Source organism: Fopius arisanus, unplaced genomic scaffold, assembly GCF_000806365.1.
Source record: "Fopius arisanus strain USDA-PBARC FA_bdor unplaced genomic scaffold, ASM80636v1 scaffold00051, whole genome shotgun sequence".
NCBI classification, from domain to species: Eukaryota; Metazoa; Arthropoda; class Insecta; order Hymenoptera; family Braconidae; genus Fopius; species Fopius arisanus.
Genome location: NW_011887790.1, coordinates 819502 through 834627, shown reverse-complemented (window position 1 = coordinate 834627; position 15126 = coordinate 819502). Strand labels below are relative to the sequence as shown.

Sequence of the window (15126 nt, the reverse complement as noted above, 5' to 3'; positions counted from 1 at the left end):
TCGAATTATTCATTTGTTACCTAAATTTTTAAATGTATGCATATTTAGAACATTTTCGAAAATTCAAATCTTTCAGAGACTCGAACGGGAAAATCTTGTGAATTATTTGATTCTTGATTGTTTTTCCTTTCATGTTTTTTGTGAATCTTGAATTTCATTTTTCTGTGAATCTTATTTCGAGATTCCAAATTCAAGTAATAATGGAATTGAGTCAGGCAGTTGAAGAGGAAAAGATATATCCGACTTATTTGCAAAAAGAACTGTATGAGATTCAAATAAAGGATATCACAAATCGAATAGAAAGGTTAAAATTATTTTAATTTAAACATTAAAACGATTCAGTTATTCTTATTTTCACATTCTGTAAACTATTCATTTCTCCTTGTATTTTTGTTACTCAACCATGAGGAAAATAGAAAAGGTGGAAATCGCTTACAATAGATTTTAATGGATTCATCCATTATTTTTGTAGATTAGATGATCGAAACTATGACGTGCTGGATATATGTGAGGACATTAAAAAGGATATTGAATTTACTGACATAAAAACATCTGATGAAATTACTGGGATAAATCGAGAACTGTACGCTGAATTATCGAAAATAGATAATCGCAAAAGTGAAATAAGATCTGTTGAACAACAAAGGATTGATGATCAAGAAAAGCATGAAAGGAAAGTTGATGAATTCAATGAGAAGTATCGAGTAACATTTCGAGCATTGGTCTCGAAAATTAAGACCTTGAGTGAGTTCACCATTCGAAATCAGAAGATTATTTAAATTGATGAATAGTCTGTCACGTCATAGAAATCAGTCAAAAATTTTATTTTCCTAGATTGAAGTTTTCTTCAATCATTCTTTAGAAAGTCAATTCTAAATTCAAAGTTGATCTTTTTTTTTCATTCTTACTTCGGGCGAACAAAATTTATCTTCTTGGCTAAACCAAAAATTCTTTCTTATTCAGTGGATTTTAATCTCGTTCATTTCATTTCCAACGTGACTTTATAACAATAATAACAAATGAGGAATTTGTCCTTAAAGACGCTAAAGTCAACGCCCTGGAAGACTACAAAAATAAAAGAGAAAATCTCCGGGAAAAACTCAAATCTCGAGATGAACTTTATTTGAAAACCGAGGAAGAAGTGACGCAGAAACTACAGAAAATAAAAATTCAGTATAAAATTGATAGAGCAGCGTAAGTAGTAATGAAAGTACATTCCGAAAATATTATTTTATTTTTTGCAATTCTCTTTAAGTATTTTTTTGTCGGGAATTTTATATTTTTTTGTCCTTGTTTTTCTCGCATTATTTTCTGAATATTTTATTCTGAACATATCAAAATTCACTCAAGGAAACCTAAAGTTGGAGTAAATTCAAACCACGAAATTGCTTGAGTCAGTATAGTCCTCCACTAACATGTCAACATCAATTTTTCCAAAGATATATTTTCCGTGTAGAGAGAAAAGTCGAGGAAACTGTATTATTCAATAATTTTTTAGATTACTCGATGATTTACAAAACCAAATATTCCAAAGAGGAATAGCTTATGAAGCTGAGAACTCCGCTAAAACAGGGCCCCTTACTAGAGGCTTGTTCAATAATAATATATTCATGAGGAATGAAATCAGCGCGATGTATCAAGAAATCAATCATGGAAGAGAACTCTGTGGCGAAAAAAAGTAATGATTTCAAAAATTCTAAGTGCCTTATCTTCTGGATATTATAAGAAATACGCAGCCTTATCAGAATTTACCTGATTACTTCTTCATTAACTGATTTTTTTTTTTAAACACATATGTTTTTATTGGGGAATTCTGCTGATGCCACTCATTTTCATTTTTTTTAGTCATTTTTTTAGTCGAAAGAAAATCTCTAAAGCTCTCAATAATATATTTATTACTGGATAAAAGTCTGATGAAAATAGGTGACCCACTAAAAAAGAATTCCGCAGGTGTGGATTGATTTTCAATGAAGAATTGAATTTTGCAGTGAGACGAAATCTTTCAATGAAGCCCGTGCTCGAGCTAATCATCTTGAATTGAGGCAAGCTCTTGAAACTTTACGATTTCAAAAAATATTGAGTGAACACTTGAATAAAAAGTGTAAAAAGCCTCCTACAGACAAAACAAACTCCATCTTAAAAGATGAACAACCAGATAACGATATTTTTATCGAACATCAAAGGTCACAAGTCGTGATTAGTGAACAAAATTTATCCAAAATTCAGACGTTACTGCACCAAAAAAAAGTGAAATTATTTTTTGCAAAAAATCAACAAAAACAGACGACAAGAAAAATTAATTCAATCACTGAAATTTTGTTTGATTTGAAATATGCTATTGCTTGTGCCCTAGACTTACCTGTTATCCATGAGTTGGGAATTAATATCTTGTCGCAAAATTTTGCACGAATGTCTAAAAATGAATTCTCGTCGTACTTATTGTCACGAATGGAACAAAATAAATAATCTAGTTATTTTTATCCGAAGGATGGAATAGGTACGTTGAATTTTCCAATTATTTGTAATGACTTTCCAACTCGAAATTTGAAAAACGGGAGGATCGAAAAGAATGGGCGTTTACTAATTCATCTTCATCAATCCTGTCGTTTTCATAGTTTCTATTGCAATATTTCGGTGAAAATATTATTTAAAATATATTTTAACATTTTTATACTGCATAAAAACACAAAATTTACTTTGATTTACTAGGTAATGTAATTTTGTGATCGGGCTTGATAAACTTCTTAACTTTCGGCTTGTTACGTTTCCTGAAAAAGAAATTGAATAATTACAATAAAACATTGATTATTTTGCTAAAAAATATTTCAAAGCAGGCGTCAAGAAATAATAAAATAAATATGAAATTTTTATCAACGCCTCCATGTACTATCTATCGAACGTAATTTCACAGGATAATTTGAAACCCCAAATTTGAAATATTTTACACTAACAAGATAACAATTCCAAACAAACATTATGGCCATGACGGAAATAATTCGTAACTTCATTCATCACTTGTCCAAAATACTGAAAGAAAAACAATGGAATACGTACAGAATCAATTTAGCGGGTGCCAAGATATTCCTCTGCTGCATCGACTTGAACCTGTCCTTCAGTAAATTACCAATAGGTTCTGAACCCCTCAAGTTTCCAGTAAGTTCGGGTCCCAGCTTGAAGACCTCTTCAGCAGGTTCAAACTTGGTCTTACTCAGGACCTTAGGCTCCTTTGCCTTTCTTTCCTCCATTTTCATCCTCATTCCCCTTAAAACCTCATTTTTCTTCTCCTTCCCCTCTATATTCTTCTGTATCATCTTGAGTTTATATATATCCCCAATCTTTTTCTTCTCCACCATCTTCGCTTTCAACTCCAGTGCCAGTTTCCTCTGTTCCTTCTGCTTTCTCCTTTGGACTCTTGTCTTCATGGTTTTCTTCACCATTAATTTAACAGGTTTGACGTCCACATCTTCATCGTCCTCAGGTTCAGACTTGATTTCAACATTCTGAGGTAATGGCAGACCCTCGGATGCATCCTTTAGCCAATTGTCATCCCTTTCCTTCGGCGAAACCTTCTTGAACATTTTAGTAGTAACTCTCTCAAGATGTGCCTCTTCTTTCATCAATTTCAGTTCTTTATCAGCGATCTCTCGGAGCAGAGTCTGGTGATCTTCATAAGAAGGGTTGTATGATGTTCCTGGATGTGGAACCTCGATGGTGGGTATTTGAGATTGTTTTTTATGGACAGCCAATGGAATTCGCCGTTTACTGATGCCCTTGACGATCAGCGTATGACGAACAGTATCATTTGTCAACCACTGCGTGTCAATTTCATCAAGGACTCTCTTCTTAGGCTCATCCTCCCAAATGTCCCCTTTGAAGTCATCCCTTTTGGGCCGATTTTTACGTTTTAATGTGGCGAGTTTACGGTTTCTCGCAGCAAGTCTTTCAGTTAATGTCAACTTCCCCTGGTCCTTTCTCAATTGTTCAAACTTCCTTGTGATAGGATTCTTTCGTTCTTCCGGGGTTTTAACACGATTGCGCTTTGAAATCGGATCTGGCACTGCTGTATGCGGTTTCAGTGCTGCATAACATTTGGGTTCTGCATTTCTTAAAGCCTCTCTGTATGCCGCTTTTGTACTGGTGACGTTTTTCAAGTCATCATCGGGGGTGGAGTCGAAGGAAAAGAGTTCTGAATCCGTTCGTTTTATGAAAGGTGTACCCAGACGTTCCTCCAGTCTTGAGTCTTCCAAAAAAGCATCGATATCCTTGGTATCCACGTGTTTACGCCAGGATTTCTTCGTTTTCTTCGAGACTCTCTTACGTTTTTTTATGACGTCCGTCATATTCGGTATGTTGTGGTAATTATGAAAATTGGAGCACAGAGCACTACTTGACACGTGTTATTCTTGCAGGTTATGTTACTTAGGAAAGGACTTGACAAAATCTCTGTTGTCTCTGTTGACAACGCATATAACCGATGGCAATGGAGGGATCTGTCTTCCCACATGAATAAAAAATAAACAACAGTCGTGTATTCAGCAGAGAATTAGATTTCTCATTAAATCCACGTATCTCATTTGAAAATCACTTAAGTAAGTCCAAGAACATAAATAATTTGAAAACTAATAATTTAATCATAATAAATCAGTTTCTATGTGGCATATAATTAGCGGATGGCGGGATAAATTATCAGATTGCATTAAATCAATTGAAATTTCTTGGGCAAAGAAAGCAATCAACAATTTTTGTTATGAAACTCAAATAATTTTGGCTGAAATGGGGTAGAACATTCTCAAGCAGACGGATAATATTAGAGTTATTACAGATGAGAATTAAAATCTAGTATGTGCTCACGTATTTTCTTTCCAATTAAATTATTCGAATTATTAGGTTCAGGCTTTTGAACTCCGGTGTTTTCTTTCGTTGACAGCCCTCTCGATCTTAAAACACATGTTCGACATAATAATAGTCATGCGCGTTGCACGTACACCGGCACTAACTCGTTATTCCAGGATTTATTAAAATTAGTATAATGAGTATACGTGACACGATAATACTCAACCCAATTCCATCATTAATCATTGCATTATTACTGCAGGTGCATAAATATATGCATGACACATTTTGCCAATTATCCTCCTGTTTTCGGCCTCATTCTTTTAATTAAGCTATAAATTTCATCCGTTGTTATATTTGCATATAAAGCAAGGCTCAATTCCAAATTCTACTCTGATATCTTGATATTATAAAACTCAATTATTATTAATTAGAGCACAATCCAAATGCATAGATTTTCGAGAGATTATTTATCTCGATTTCATGATTTCAAATGATTTTAATTAATTTCAATTGATTTCAAATTTCGAATTTCATGAGTTGCGCAATCGCAACCAGGCAAGTGAGCAAAATAGGAACAACTGGTAATGTGCCCGGTGACATAGCATAATAATTTTATACACCGAAATGTACATGCTCAACAGTGACTTGGGAGGTTCCCGGAAAATATCGATTTCTCTTCAAAATCTTGAAATGCGATAGTCGCGTTTTGTTCTGTTTTTGTCTACTACTGGAAAAACTTCTGCGTGAGATCGGGCATGAGTTAGCGAACGAAATTCGCAATATGACAAGTGGCTTCACTGATTTCAAATGATTTCAAATGATTTCAAATGATTTCAGATGATTTCATATGAAATCATTTAGATTCAGATCAATCATCCCAAGGAGACACAGTGATTTCACCAATGAACAAATATTCGTCATTTCTACCGGACATTATAAAAAAATTATGTGGCTATAACATAATAATTCAGATTCGTTTCGTAATTTTTTCCGAAATAACACTTCACCCCACATTTACGAAAGTGTCATCTCAGTTTTAGTGATTTTTTTTTCACCTTATAATTATCATATCCTGGGTTAATATTCTTGTTGTTGACAGAATATCCTTCCGATAGAAATATTACATACGCATTGAATCCATAAAATATTTCACACGATGAGATTCAATTATTAACGGAAGACGTTCCATCAGCTTATCATCCACTCTATCATAGCTATATTTTCTGTATCGCGAGCATGGATAAATTAAAGTAGAACTTCCTGTTGTGAAAAATAATAAAAAAACTTGACATTTTCTTGGGTTTTAAAAACAGTCTTAAAAACTTTTACGACCGCACGCGATTTTGAAAACTCAGAGATTCCACATGTTTTGAAACGCCTACGATTCTACCTTTTTTCGACGTTTTCAAACTGTAAAATAATCCTTCTCTAGTATTTTATGTAATTCGTGTATTTCTGAAAACCATTTTCTCATAAAAACGAACGTCTTCCAATTTCGGACTGACCTTGTCCTTGTTGAGATATCCATCGTAAAAATGTAAAATTATCGTTCCGCTCAATTTTTAACGATCCATATCTCAAAAATAGAGAGGCCCAAGTCTTGGAAATTTAAGTAATTATTTTCTATTAACCCTACAGTGTATGATAGAAACTCTGTGCCTTGCGAAATAATTTATTTCCTCATTAACGATTATTATCTCTTTACACTGTTAGAAATTCCTTGATATTTCACTCAGAAACTCATCTGAACTTTCAATTCCGTGAGTTTAAATTCAATCTCAATAAAAGAACGGTCCATAAATTTTTATTTCTCCTTTATATATGAAAATGTAATTTATACAAAAAATTCAATATCAAATATAATTGAATTGCCAATGGATTGAAAATTCAAAGAAGTATTTTCCGGTTTTCCGCTGTATCGACCTGAAAATTGATAATATTCAAGAAATTAACTGATTTGCCAATAAATAATTCTACAGAAATTTCATGTAATTTAATGGTTTGTCAATTCTTTTTTACTTGAAATTCCAAGTATAATTTAGTAATAGTGTAAGTAAGAATTATTATGATCGAATGATTGAATGACAAATGACTCAAAAGCCCAATTATTTAACCACAACATATTAATAACCATCTGAGTAAGTTCCCCCTATATCATTTCCGTTTCAGCAGTGACTGTTAGCGTTCCAGTTGTTGCCTGGGAATCGAGACAAGTAAAAATTTTCTCCACCCATGACGTTTAAGGAGATTCAAGATACGAACTGGTCAGACACCGGGACTTCCTCTCCTCGGACTTTTCAATGCCATCAACTCCTGATTTTTTCATGAAAAGCGAATGTCGCAGGGACATTCGCGTAAGCGGTAAGAATCTTTCCTAACGTCTTATTTTTTACTGCTCCACAGCTGAGATAAGATGGTAAGTATGAGGGCTATGAAAGAAATGAAGAGGCGTGAATGCTCATTTTTTTACTTCACACAAACCCTTGAGTGTTGACCTCAGCCTGTGGGCTTCCCCTTTTTTTTCCACAAACCTTTTTTCATTACAGTACTCAAAGGCTATTTTATTATGGAAGATCTCTTAATGAAAACTCTCATTAACAATCATCCAATCCCACTATGAAAACACTAAAACCAGATTAATCAAAGCGATAGGAGATGAGCTTCTTTACTTTTCCATTAGAATTAAAATCTTTGGAAGACCTCCGTTACAGCTCCTGTAGACAAAATGAGTGCTCCTAATGATAATGTTATGAAACGAATATTTCAATTGTGTTTTAATCAATTTTTTCATAGATATATTTCTGTACGTGAAAAACAATAAATGCTTCAATCAATTATATTTTATAATTGATTTAAGAATATATATATATAATATATAAATATTATATATATTCAATGAAAAATAATGGTACCTGACGTTGACAAGAGACGCATTAAAATCTAATTTTTAAATCATTATATTAATTTATAATTAGGTGTTTTAGAGATGAAGCTCTCGACATCTTCAAACTCTTTTTCGATTTTTCGATATTTCGATTTATCATGTCGAACGACCAATTGTTAATATTCAATGTTTTCCTTACGGAACAATTTTATGGTTTTCGATGAATTCACAGTCGTGAGCGATAGAATTTGTGAGAGAATATTGCAAACTCGATATTTCGATTCTTAATATGGACTTCAGAAAAAAATGGACCAAAAATTTTTATTGATCAATCCATTCCAATCTCTATCCGCCTCTTTGAAGTTTCGGAGAAGATAAGATTAAATATGAACGAACATCAAGGATTACTTGTCTTGAAATACTCAAGCAAATGTCGAATGAAAATTGCAATTATTTGTAGAAACGTGTTTTTAGTTTTAGTACATTCAATGTGTAAACAGATAAAGCAAACTAGAAAATATAGTCTAGAACGTAATGTACGATATTTCCGATCGGATGAATGACGAGATTAAAAACCTAAATTATCTACGCGACAAAAAATGTAAACTACGGGTTCAAATCCGTAATTTAGTAGTTCAGAACAGATAATTTATGAGTTCGAAGCCCGTAATTTACGAGGTTGCACCGCATAATTTACGATTTCGAAATCGTAACTTACGTTTCGATTATGTATATTAGCAATGAAAAGACGCTTTCTGCCAGCGATAGAAACGAAATAGACGGAGAGAAAATTCCACTAAAAAATTACCGAAAAAATCCGTAAAGTTGACAAAATGTGACGTAAAAATTCTTTCACACAATAATTCGTGAAATCGCTATTAGATTTTACAATTTAAAAAACGACGTAACTTCGTCGTGTTATTTTGATGACAAACCCAAAAGTGTACCGAACATTTCAATTTTTTCTCTTCTATATATTTCTATAGAAATCCAGCTGAACCATTGCCATTTGCGGAAGACGTCAAATATTCCGCTATTTTTCTTGAATATTTCTCTCGGTATGTCTTCACTAGAAAGCTTGATCCCCGGCAAAGAAGGTCTTCTGATTCGTCTACAATCCGAAACATTTTGACGTCATAAATTCCACCCCGTTAGCTCTCCCACCACTGGGCATTTTCGATCGGAGGGTAGTTTCACCCCCTAGCCGTTGAAGACCCCACAGCAGGACAATCGCACCCCATCACCATGAGAGGATCCTTATGCTCTTTATTTTTCCAATGAACAGTGAAAACCACCCCCAAATCTATGGACAGTATTTTGTCGGGACACCACTGTCATTTCATTGATTGGATGCGTACGGAATATCGAAGGATCAATGGCCATTTGCAATGAGTGAAAAATGAAAATAAAGATCAGTACGGTAGAAGGAACAGTACCCCAGGAACACCGAAAACGTTTTTGCGGCGGCGCCAAAGTGTTGTATGTATTAGTAAAGCTTTTGATGGTTGTATTAGTAACTGTATGAAGACTGAGGGTGGATCGGCCACAAGTCGTGTGTTCACCCCGTATCGCGACAACAGGACACCTTGTTGTACCTCTTCACCAAAAAATCACCAACCATTCCACCACCAACCACTCACTAACTAATCAAGTATCAATAATTTAAATAACGTTATTATTTAAATACTGGCTAATTGAAATGTCACGTGTACAAGTGTTCCTACCCCTGTGCAAATTAAAAATGGAGCATTGATGTATGAAGTAGATAGGGCAGTGCCGTACACGTGGCTATCAAGACTATGAAACTGATGGAACTGCAAATGGTGAAAAATAAGACATGAGATATAACATTTTATCACCTCTGAATTATTTAACAAGAGTGATAAATCTATTGATCACTGGAGGTGGGTTGATACCGGCTGAAGAAGAAAATACGCTTATAAATATTTAATGATTTTGAGACCTTGCCGTGTGAGAAGGGCGTTTACCTCCCAATATCTCTGTAACGTCAAGACGAGGAACACCCGGAGGTTAGTTGCCTTGTGACCGTGGTTAGTGACCTGTGTTGTGACACGGTACATAATGGATTTGTGAATGAAAGTGTAACACCCGTGGTTAATTCAACTGTTGTACTCTCTTATCAATTATTAGTGATTTTTATAATAGATCGTTCATTATGAGACTGACAAGTATTTACTCACTAATACAACTTGTTCACATGTTAATTGACATATGCATTAATGAGGTGCCTTCATATTGATATTAATATTTTGTTGGGCGAAAGGAGGCAACTGTGCTGTCTCGCTGGATGATTTATAACTTGTGTACATATTGTTGAGGGGTAACTGAGTGCCGGAAATGAAAGAGTAGAATACATTCAATACTTGGTGCTACCATGCAACATCGATTTTACGTGATATTCAACATCAACAATTTTTGCCGTATGAATTCACGAGTTTTTGAGGCAATATAAATTAGGTCGAGTCAATACCAGGGAGAAATGGCTAGGATGAATGTGTGCGGAGAACGACATTTCGTTATTACTGAATAGATATTCACTCGTACAGTGGTTTAACGGTGGGTTAACGAACGATGTCAACGCTAATCCGAGGGTGAATTATTTAACTATTACTTTAGAGGAGTGGATTAGTAGTTCTAAAGATCAGCATTTACTGGCGAGTTTGAGTATTTCATCACAATTAATGCTGATGCTGTGACTCCTACAGCAGCAATTTATCATGATCAATTGTAAGAGTATTAGACTGCTAATGTAAAGTCGCTCGAGTGCAGACTACTATACTACATCTACTATGAGGAAATGCATTTCTATAATTTAATTCATGGCCTGCAGAAGCTGTTGTACTACCCAGACCGTTCGTGAAAGAAACTACTCTACTCTACTCAACTCTAATGATGAATCCTCTCGTTGCGGTGAATCATACTGCTAGATTGACTCGCCCAACAGTTCCAAAGAAAGTAAATTATGGACCAGTATTCCCTGAAGTACTAAAGTACTCTCCTTAATACCAAAGTTGAAAATTATGAACTCCTCCGCCCCGACAAACTCTCAAATTTCGACTCTCAATATCGACATCCTTGAAGTTAGAAATTGTGCCCTTAGATGTGCCCATCACTCTTGAAATTAGATTTATGGATCGAATGCATTTACCTAAACTAACTCGATAAGAGGCGAGCGAGCTGATAAGGTGAAAATAGCAAGACGCATTTATGCCGTCAAGAGAGATTTATAGATAGTACTTGACAAGCCGCCACAGTGTGTGGACTAGGGCGAATTCTTGGCTACATCGGCGGAAGGCCGTCGATGGCAGCCGCCATGTCCGATTTTAATGAGAATCGCATGGAGACCGATAACTCTGCACAGAGCGGTCAAACGGAAAATAGTCGCAGTGAGGCGGAGACGAAGTGTGAAAAATCAAAAGTCGACTTCTCCAATGGATTTGAAAATTCTCATCGTCCATATGTTGCTGATGAGAGGCTGTTGGCCGGTCTTCAGGCAACAGCCCCACCTCAACAGCACTCACAAAACAAAGATCATATAGGAGGAAGCTTTGCTGGACCCGGTGGCTACTTAACTTCAACACTCAGACAATCGCTTATCGGAGATGAACGACACTCGCTGTCAACTCAACATCATCAACAGCAACCAGATGGAAATGACAGCGTATCCTATGTCCTCCAGACATCCAGTCAAACTCCTTTAGGACAACCTCAAGGGCAAATGATTCAGGATTACCCAGATCACAGTCATCATTCTCAGATGCGTCAATTTGAGGCATCCCAGGTTAGCCAGCAGGTCCATTCCTATGGAGATCAAGCAAGGTATGTCAGCCGAGATCCATCTTGTCGTGATTCAGCGCTGTACGCACACATTCAATCACCCAGAAACCCAGTGTTCAGTACCTCCACTGGTGGCTATGTCACTGTTCAACATCCCCAATTACCACCTCAATCTGTTAGCCCCCAACCCCCTTTCTACTCTAGCATCATCATTCCCACCCAAACATTACCCGTTACGCAAGATTACACTCAGTTCTCGGCACTGCCCCAGTATTCCTACGGTCAAATTCCCAAGAATCTCATCAACCCCATTCCCTATAATCCTCACATGGGTATTTATCCGGGTCAACAATTTCGCCCATCATTATTGCCGAATCAACAAAGATTTCCCGTAGATATGACACAGTATCAAGGTCAACCGATCATTCAGCCTATTTCGCAAAATATCATTGGGGGAAGTGAGAGAGCAGCATCAGCGCGTGGACCGAAACCAATGGTTCCACCACGTGGAAATTCCAAAATAACTCACGATGCGGGTCATCGTAAATCGGCCAGCACTGATATAACAGGTGGTAAATTGGAAAATTTGATGATTAAATGTGAGATTACGAATCAAAAGGGGAACGAGAGTAAGGATGAAACACCAGTGGCAAGTTCTAGTATCACTAATCCAACATCTGGGACAGAGAGGGCCTTTGCCACACCCCTCAACCAAACCCCGCGAACTCGACAGGACGGACTCTACGTCGATACGAGCACTAATCAAATAACTAAAAATAAACCAATAGATTCAAGTATGCCTGAGTGCGATCTTTACGTCACCTGCTCTGAACACCGTAAATCAATGTCGGTAGATGTATCAACGAGCTTCCAAAAGCGTAATGACACTATTACGTTCACATTCCCGGGAGAAATTAAGCACTCGCAGGAGATGAAGAAATCGATAACGTCTGGAGACAAAGCATGGGCTGACAATCAATTGTGTGCGGATCATCAAAGAAGAACCGAACCGATCATTAGGGTTTCACCGATAGGTGCTGATCTGCAACAGGACACCAGTTACGTACAGACTGCAACCGAACAAAAGCCTGATTGGGCTGGTATCAGTCCAAATACTAGATCTATCATTTCCCATGATAACAGACGATCAGAGCACTTCGACGATCGAAGAAGTTCACCAATGATCACTGATACTAAACACTCGGATGACATTAGAAGCTCACCAATGTCGTTCATGGCTATTCGAGACTCCCTAAATGATCGCATCAATCAAAAGACACCTCTTATATCTGCTCAGAATTTTGAAAAGACCAAACAGGAATTGGCAAATTGGGCTGAGCAACGTCAACGTCAGGACATTGAAAAACAGATGTACCAAGGACAAATGTTCTCCACCAGTCCTAAACCCAAAAATAAACCGGAATACCAACGGGATTTAAGGGCTTCGTATGTCGGGGAGGAGCATCGCCTACGAGATCATCGTGCTCTACAAACAGCTTTTCAACCGATACCTAACATCAGTCCAAATACGATAATGGAACAGCGTCGTCATCTTCGTCATGTGAGCGCTGACCTCACTAAACAAATGGAACTCACACGAAAAGAATTCGACGATCAATCCACCACCGGATCTGTTACCAATCTCATTCCGGTTGTCAATACAGCATCGTCTCAACGCAATAGTCCCAATATCTGTCATCAATTTCCGGCACTGAGTGACGCAACATTCGATGCCAAAATGGGCTTGACGATTGTCACTGATTTTGATAACAGCGGTAAAACGTTCAAACAGACTGACCATATAATTCACGGTCATAAAAAGGCTCATAACGTCAGTACGAATTTATTGACACATAGTAAGAGTCATATTGAAAATCTACAGATGGTTTCGATGGAGTGCCAAAGCGAGGACAAAAGTGCAAATCAACATCAACAGCATCAACAACATCAGCACAAATTCCAACAGAATCAACAAAGTTTGGATATTATATCGGAAAAATTAAGTCAATTTGAACGCCAGCAGAACGATCTTCAGCAGCGTCTACAGTGTTTACAGAATCAAAATAAAATTTTGGATCAAGTAGCTCAGTTTCAACACATGCAGAGTGATCTTCACACTCGTCTCCAGTGTCTACAAGAGCGACAAGCAACCGAGAAAACTCTGCGACATGCCACTGATTTTCAACAAAAGAAAGTTCTAACAACTCTTCCAGAGCACTTATTCTCATCGCTACCGGAAAACGAGACAAAACACCAGCAATTACCATCCAGCCCATACCTACCATCCATTAATTTTCAGACTTACACATCTCACTCAACGTCGTCTAACAAACTATCACCGCGTATCTCTGACAATGCAGAATCAGAGCGAAATCCCCAGATAGCATTGTCAGACGTTTTGAAATACGAAAAAACTGAAGGGCCACGGATCTCATTGTCATATCCCGCCACATATCAGACTCCACCAGTGGTGACAGCACCCACTATGCTATCTGATAACATGGTCATTTCATCCGCGGGATCACAGACACTCCCTTCCAGCATCATTTCATCAAAAATGCTCAGTGAATCTGTGTCACCGGGAACTTTCAAGAAAATACCACCTGAGAAACCTCCAAGAACATCGCGCATCGCACAATCTCCAGAAGTTGAGGTAATATTATTATTTTTCTTATTCCTTAAATTATTTTTAAGAGATTAAAAAAGCGTTGATTCAACGCGTATGCTTTTTATGCAATTTACAACGAACTTGTTTTTGCTGACAACAAAGTCTTGACTTGACTCTTCAACCATCTTTTCCTGAAATTGCCAATTTAAGGCACTAAAAGTTCATTTATTCTTCGAAAATTCTATTGACAAGTGAACGTACACCTTAATTAGTCTTGCGTATACTTGAAGCAATAAGTAAATGCAGATGAAATACGAAGAGGATATTCAAGTGTACTTTCATCAAGGGGACGTTGTTGGCTCGAGTCATTTCGGACTTGAATGAAGGAATAAAATGAGTGAATGACGATCAATCGCGTAAATACTTGACCGGCACTTTTTCTTTCTCAGTGTATAATAGTCGTAAAGGCATCATATTAAAATGATGAATCAGCCCTATTGTGACCGCATTGAATAATCGAGGAGGTTTATCCTCGTCTCAAATATAACAAGCAAAGTCGAGATCAGCCAATATCTCCAACACTAACCAGAAAATTTATGGCCTTGTATAAATACTTGCGTCGACTAATATTCATACAATGCTGGCTGATTACATAATTTATTGCGCTCCGTCCGAAAAGTCTAGACGTCATACAATAAAATATTCTAGACATGTGCGAAAATCCTTTTTCACCTCTGACGTATCCTATAAATCTCCCAGCTAATCAGCTAAGCAACACTTTCCCCACATCTATCAGAAAATGCTATTCACATACTACGTCATAAAAAACAATAGGACTTGTGGAGAATTTGAATGTATCTCTCGGGATTCCGAATTCTTATATCAAATGAGAAAGCTGGAAGATTGGAATAGTAATTTTCTAGAGCAGGCACCGCCATGCATTTGATTTCTTTACGAAATCCCATTTTCTACACAATATGTACAAATCTTCAGGTAAGAC

General features: G+C 36.7%; 2 protein-coding genes across 3 annotated transcripts; one reads left to right on the top strand and one right to left on the bottom strand.

Moving 5' to 3' along the window:
* Nucleotides 1–48: 48 nt before the first annotated feature.
* On the top strand, nucleotides 49–2486 carry LOC105267925 (uncharacterized). 2 transcript variants are annotated; one of them, XM_011307101.1, is made up of 5 exons: nucleotides 49–304; nucleotides 473–744; nucleotides 1041–1194; nucleotides 1499–1678; nucleotides 1989–2486. In XM_011307101.1, exons 1-5 carry the CDS (start codon nucleotides 132–134, stop codon nucleotides 2464–2466), a joined length of 1257 nt encoding a protein of 418 aa, XP_011305403.1. In that variant the 5' UTR covers nucleotides 49–131; the 3' UTR covers nucleotides 2467–2486. The 2 variants fall into 2 exon arrangements, with proteins under 2 accessions (XP_011305403.1, XP_011305404.1); XM_011307102.1 differs by lacking the exon at nucleotides 1989–2486 and having other exon boundaries at nucleotides 1499–1981.
* Nucleotides 2487–2675: 189 nt separating this feature from the next.
* On the bottom strand, nucleotides 2676–4447 carry LOC105267926 (uncharacterized protein CG1785). The gene is made up of 2 exons (XM_011307104.1): nucleotides 3055–4447; nucleotides 2676–2768 (listed from the first exon to the last, which is right to left on the bottom strand). The coding sequence occupies exons 1-2, from the start codon at nucleotides 4338–4340 to the stop codon at nucleotides 2693–2695; spliced, it is 1362 nt and encodes a 453-aa protein (XP_011305406.1). The 5' UTR covers nucleotides 4341–4447; the 3' UTR covers nucleotides 2676–2692.
* Nucleotides 4448–15126: the final 10679 nt, after the last annotated feature.

Bases quoted from the DNA above. Each gene is read 5' to 3' on its own strand.
- LOC105267925 (XM_011307101.1), top strand. From the start codon at position 132: ATGTTTTTTGTGAATCTTGAATTTCATTTTTCTGTGAATCTTATTTCG. The intron at 745-1,040 runs GTGAGTTCACCA...TTGTCCTTAAAG, and splicing joins CTCGAAAATTAAGACCTTGA to ACGCTAAAGTCAACGCCCTG. The intron at 1,195-1,498 runs GTAAGTAGTAAT...ATAATTTTTTAG, and splicing joins TATAAAATTGATAGAGCAGC to ATTACTCGATGATTTACAAA.
- LOC105267926 (XM_011307104.1), bottom strand. From the start codon at position 4,340: ATGACGGACGTCATAAAAAAACGTAAGAGAGTCTCGAAGAAAACGAAG. The intron at 2,769-3,054 runs GTACGTATTCCA...TTTCTTTTTCAG, and splicing joins GCACCCGCTAAATTGATTCT to GAAACGTAACAAGCCGAAAG.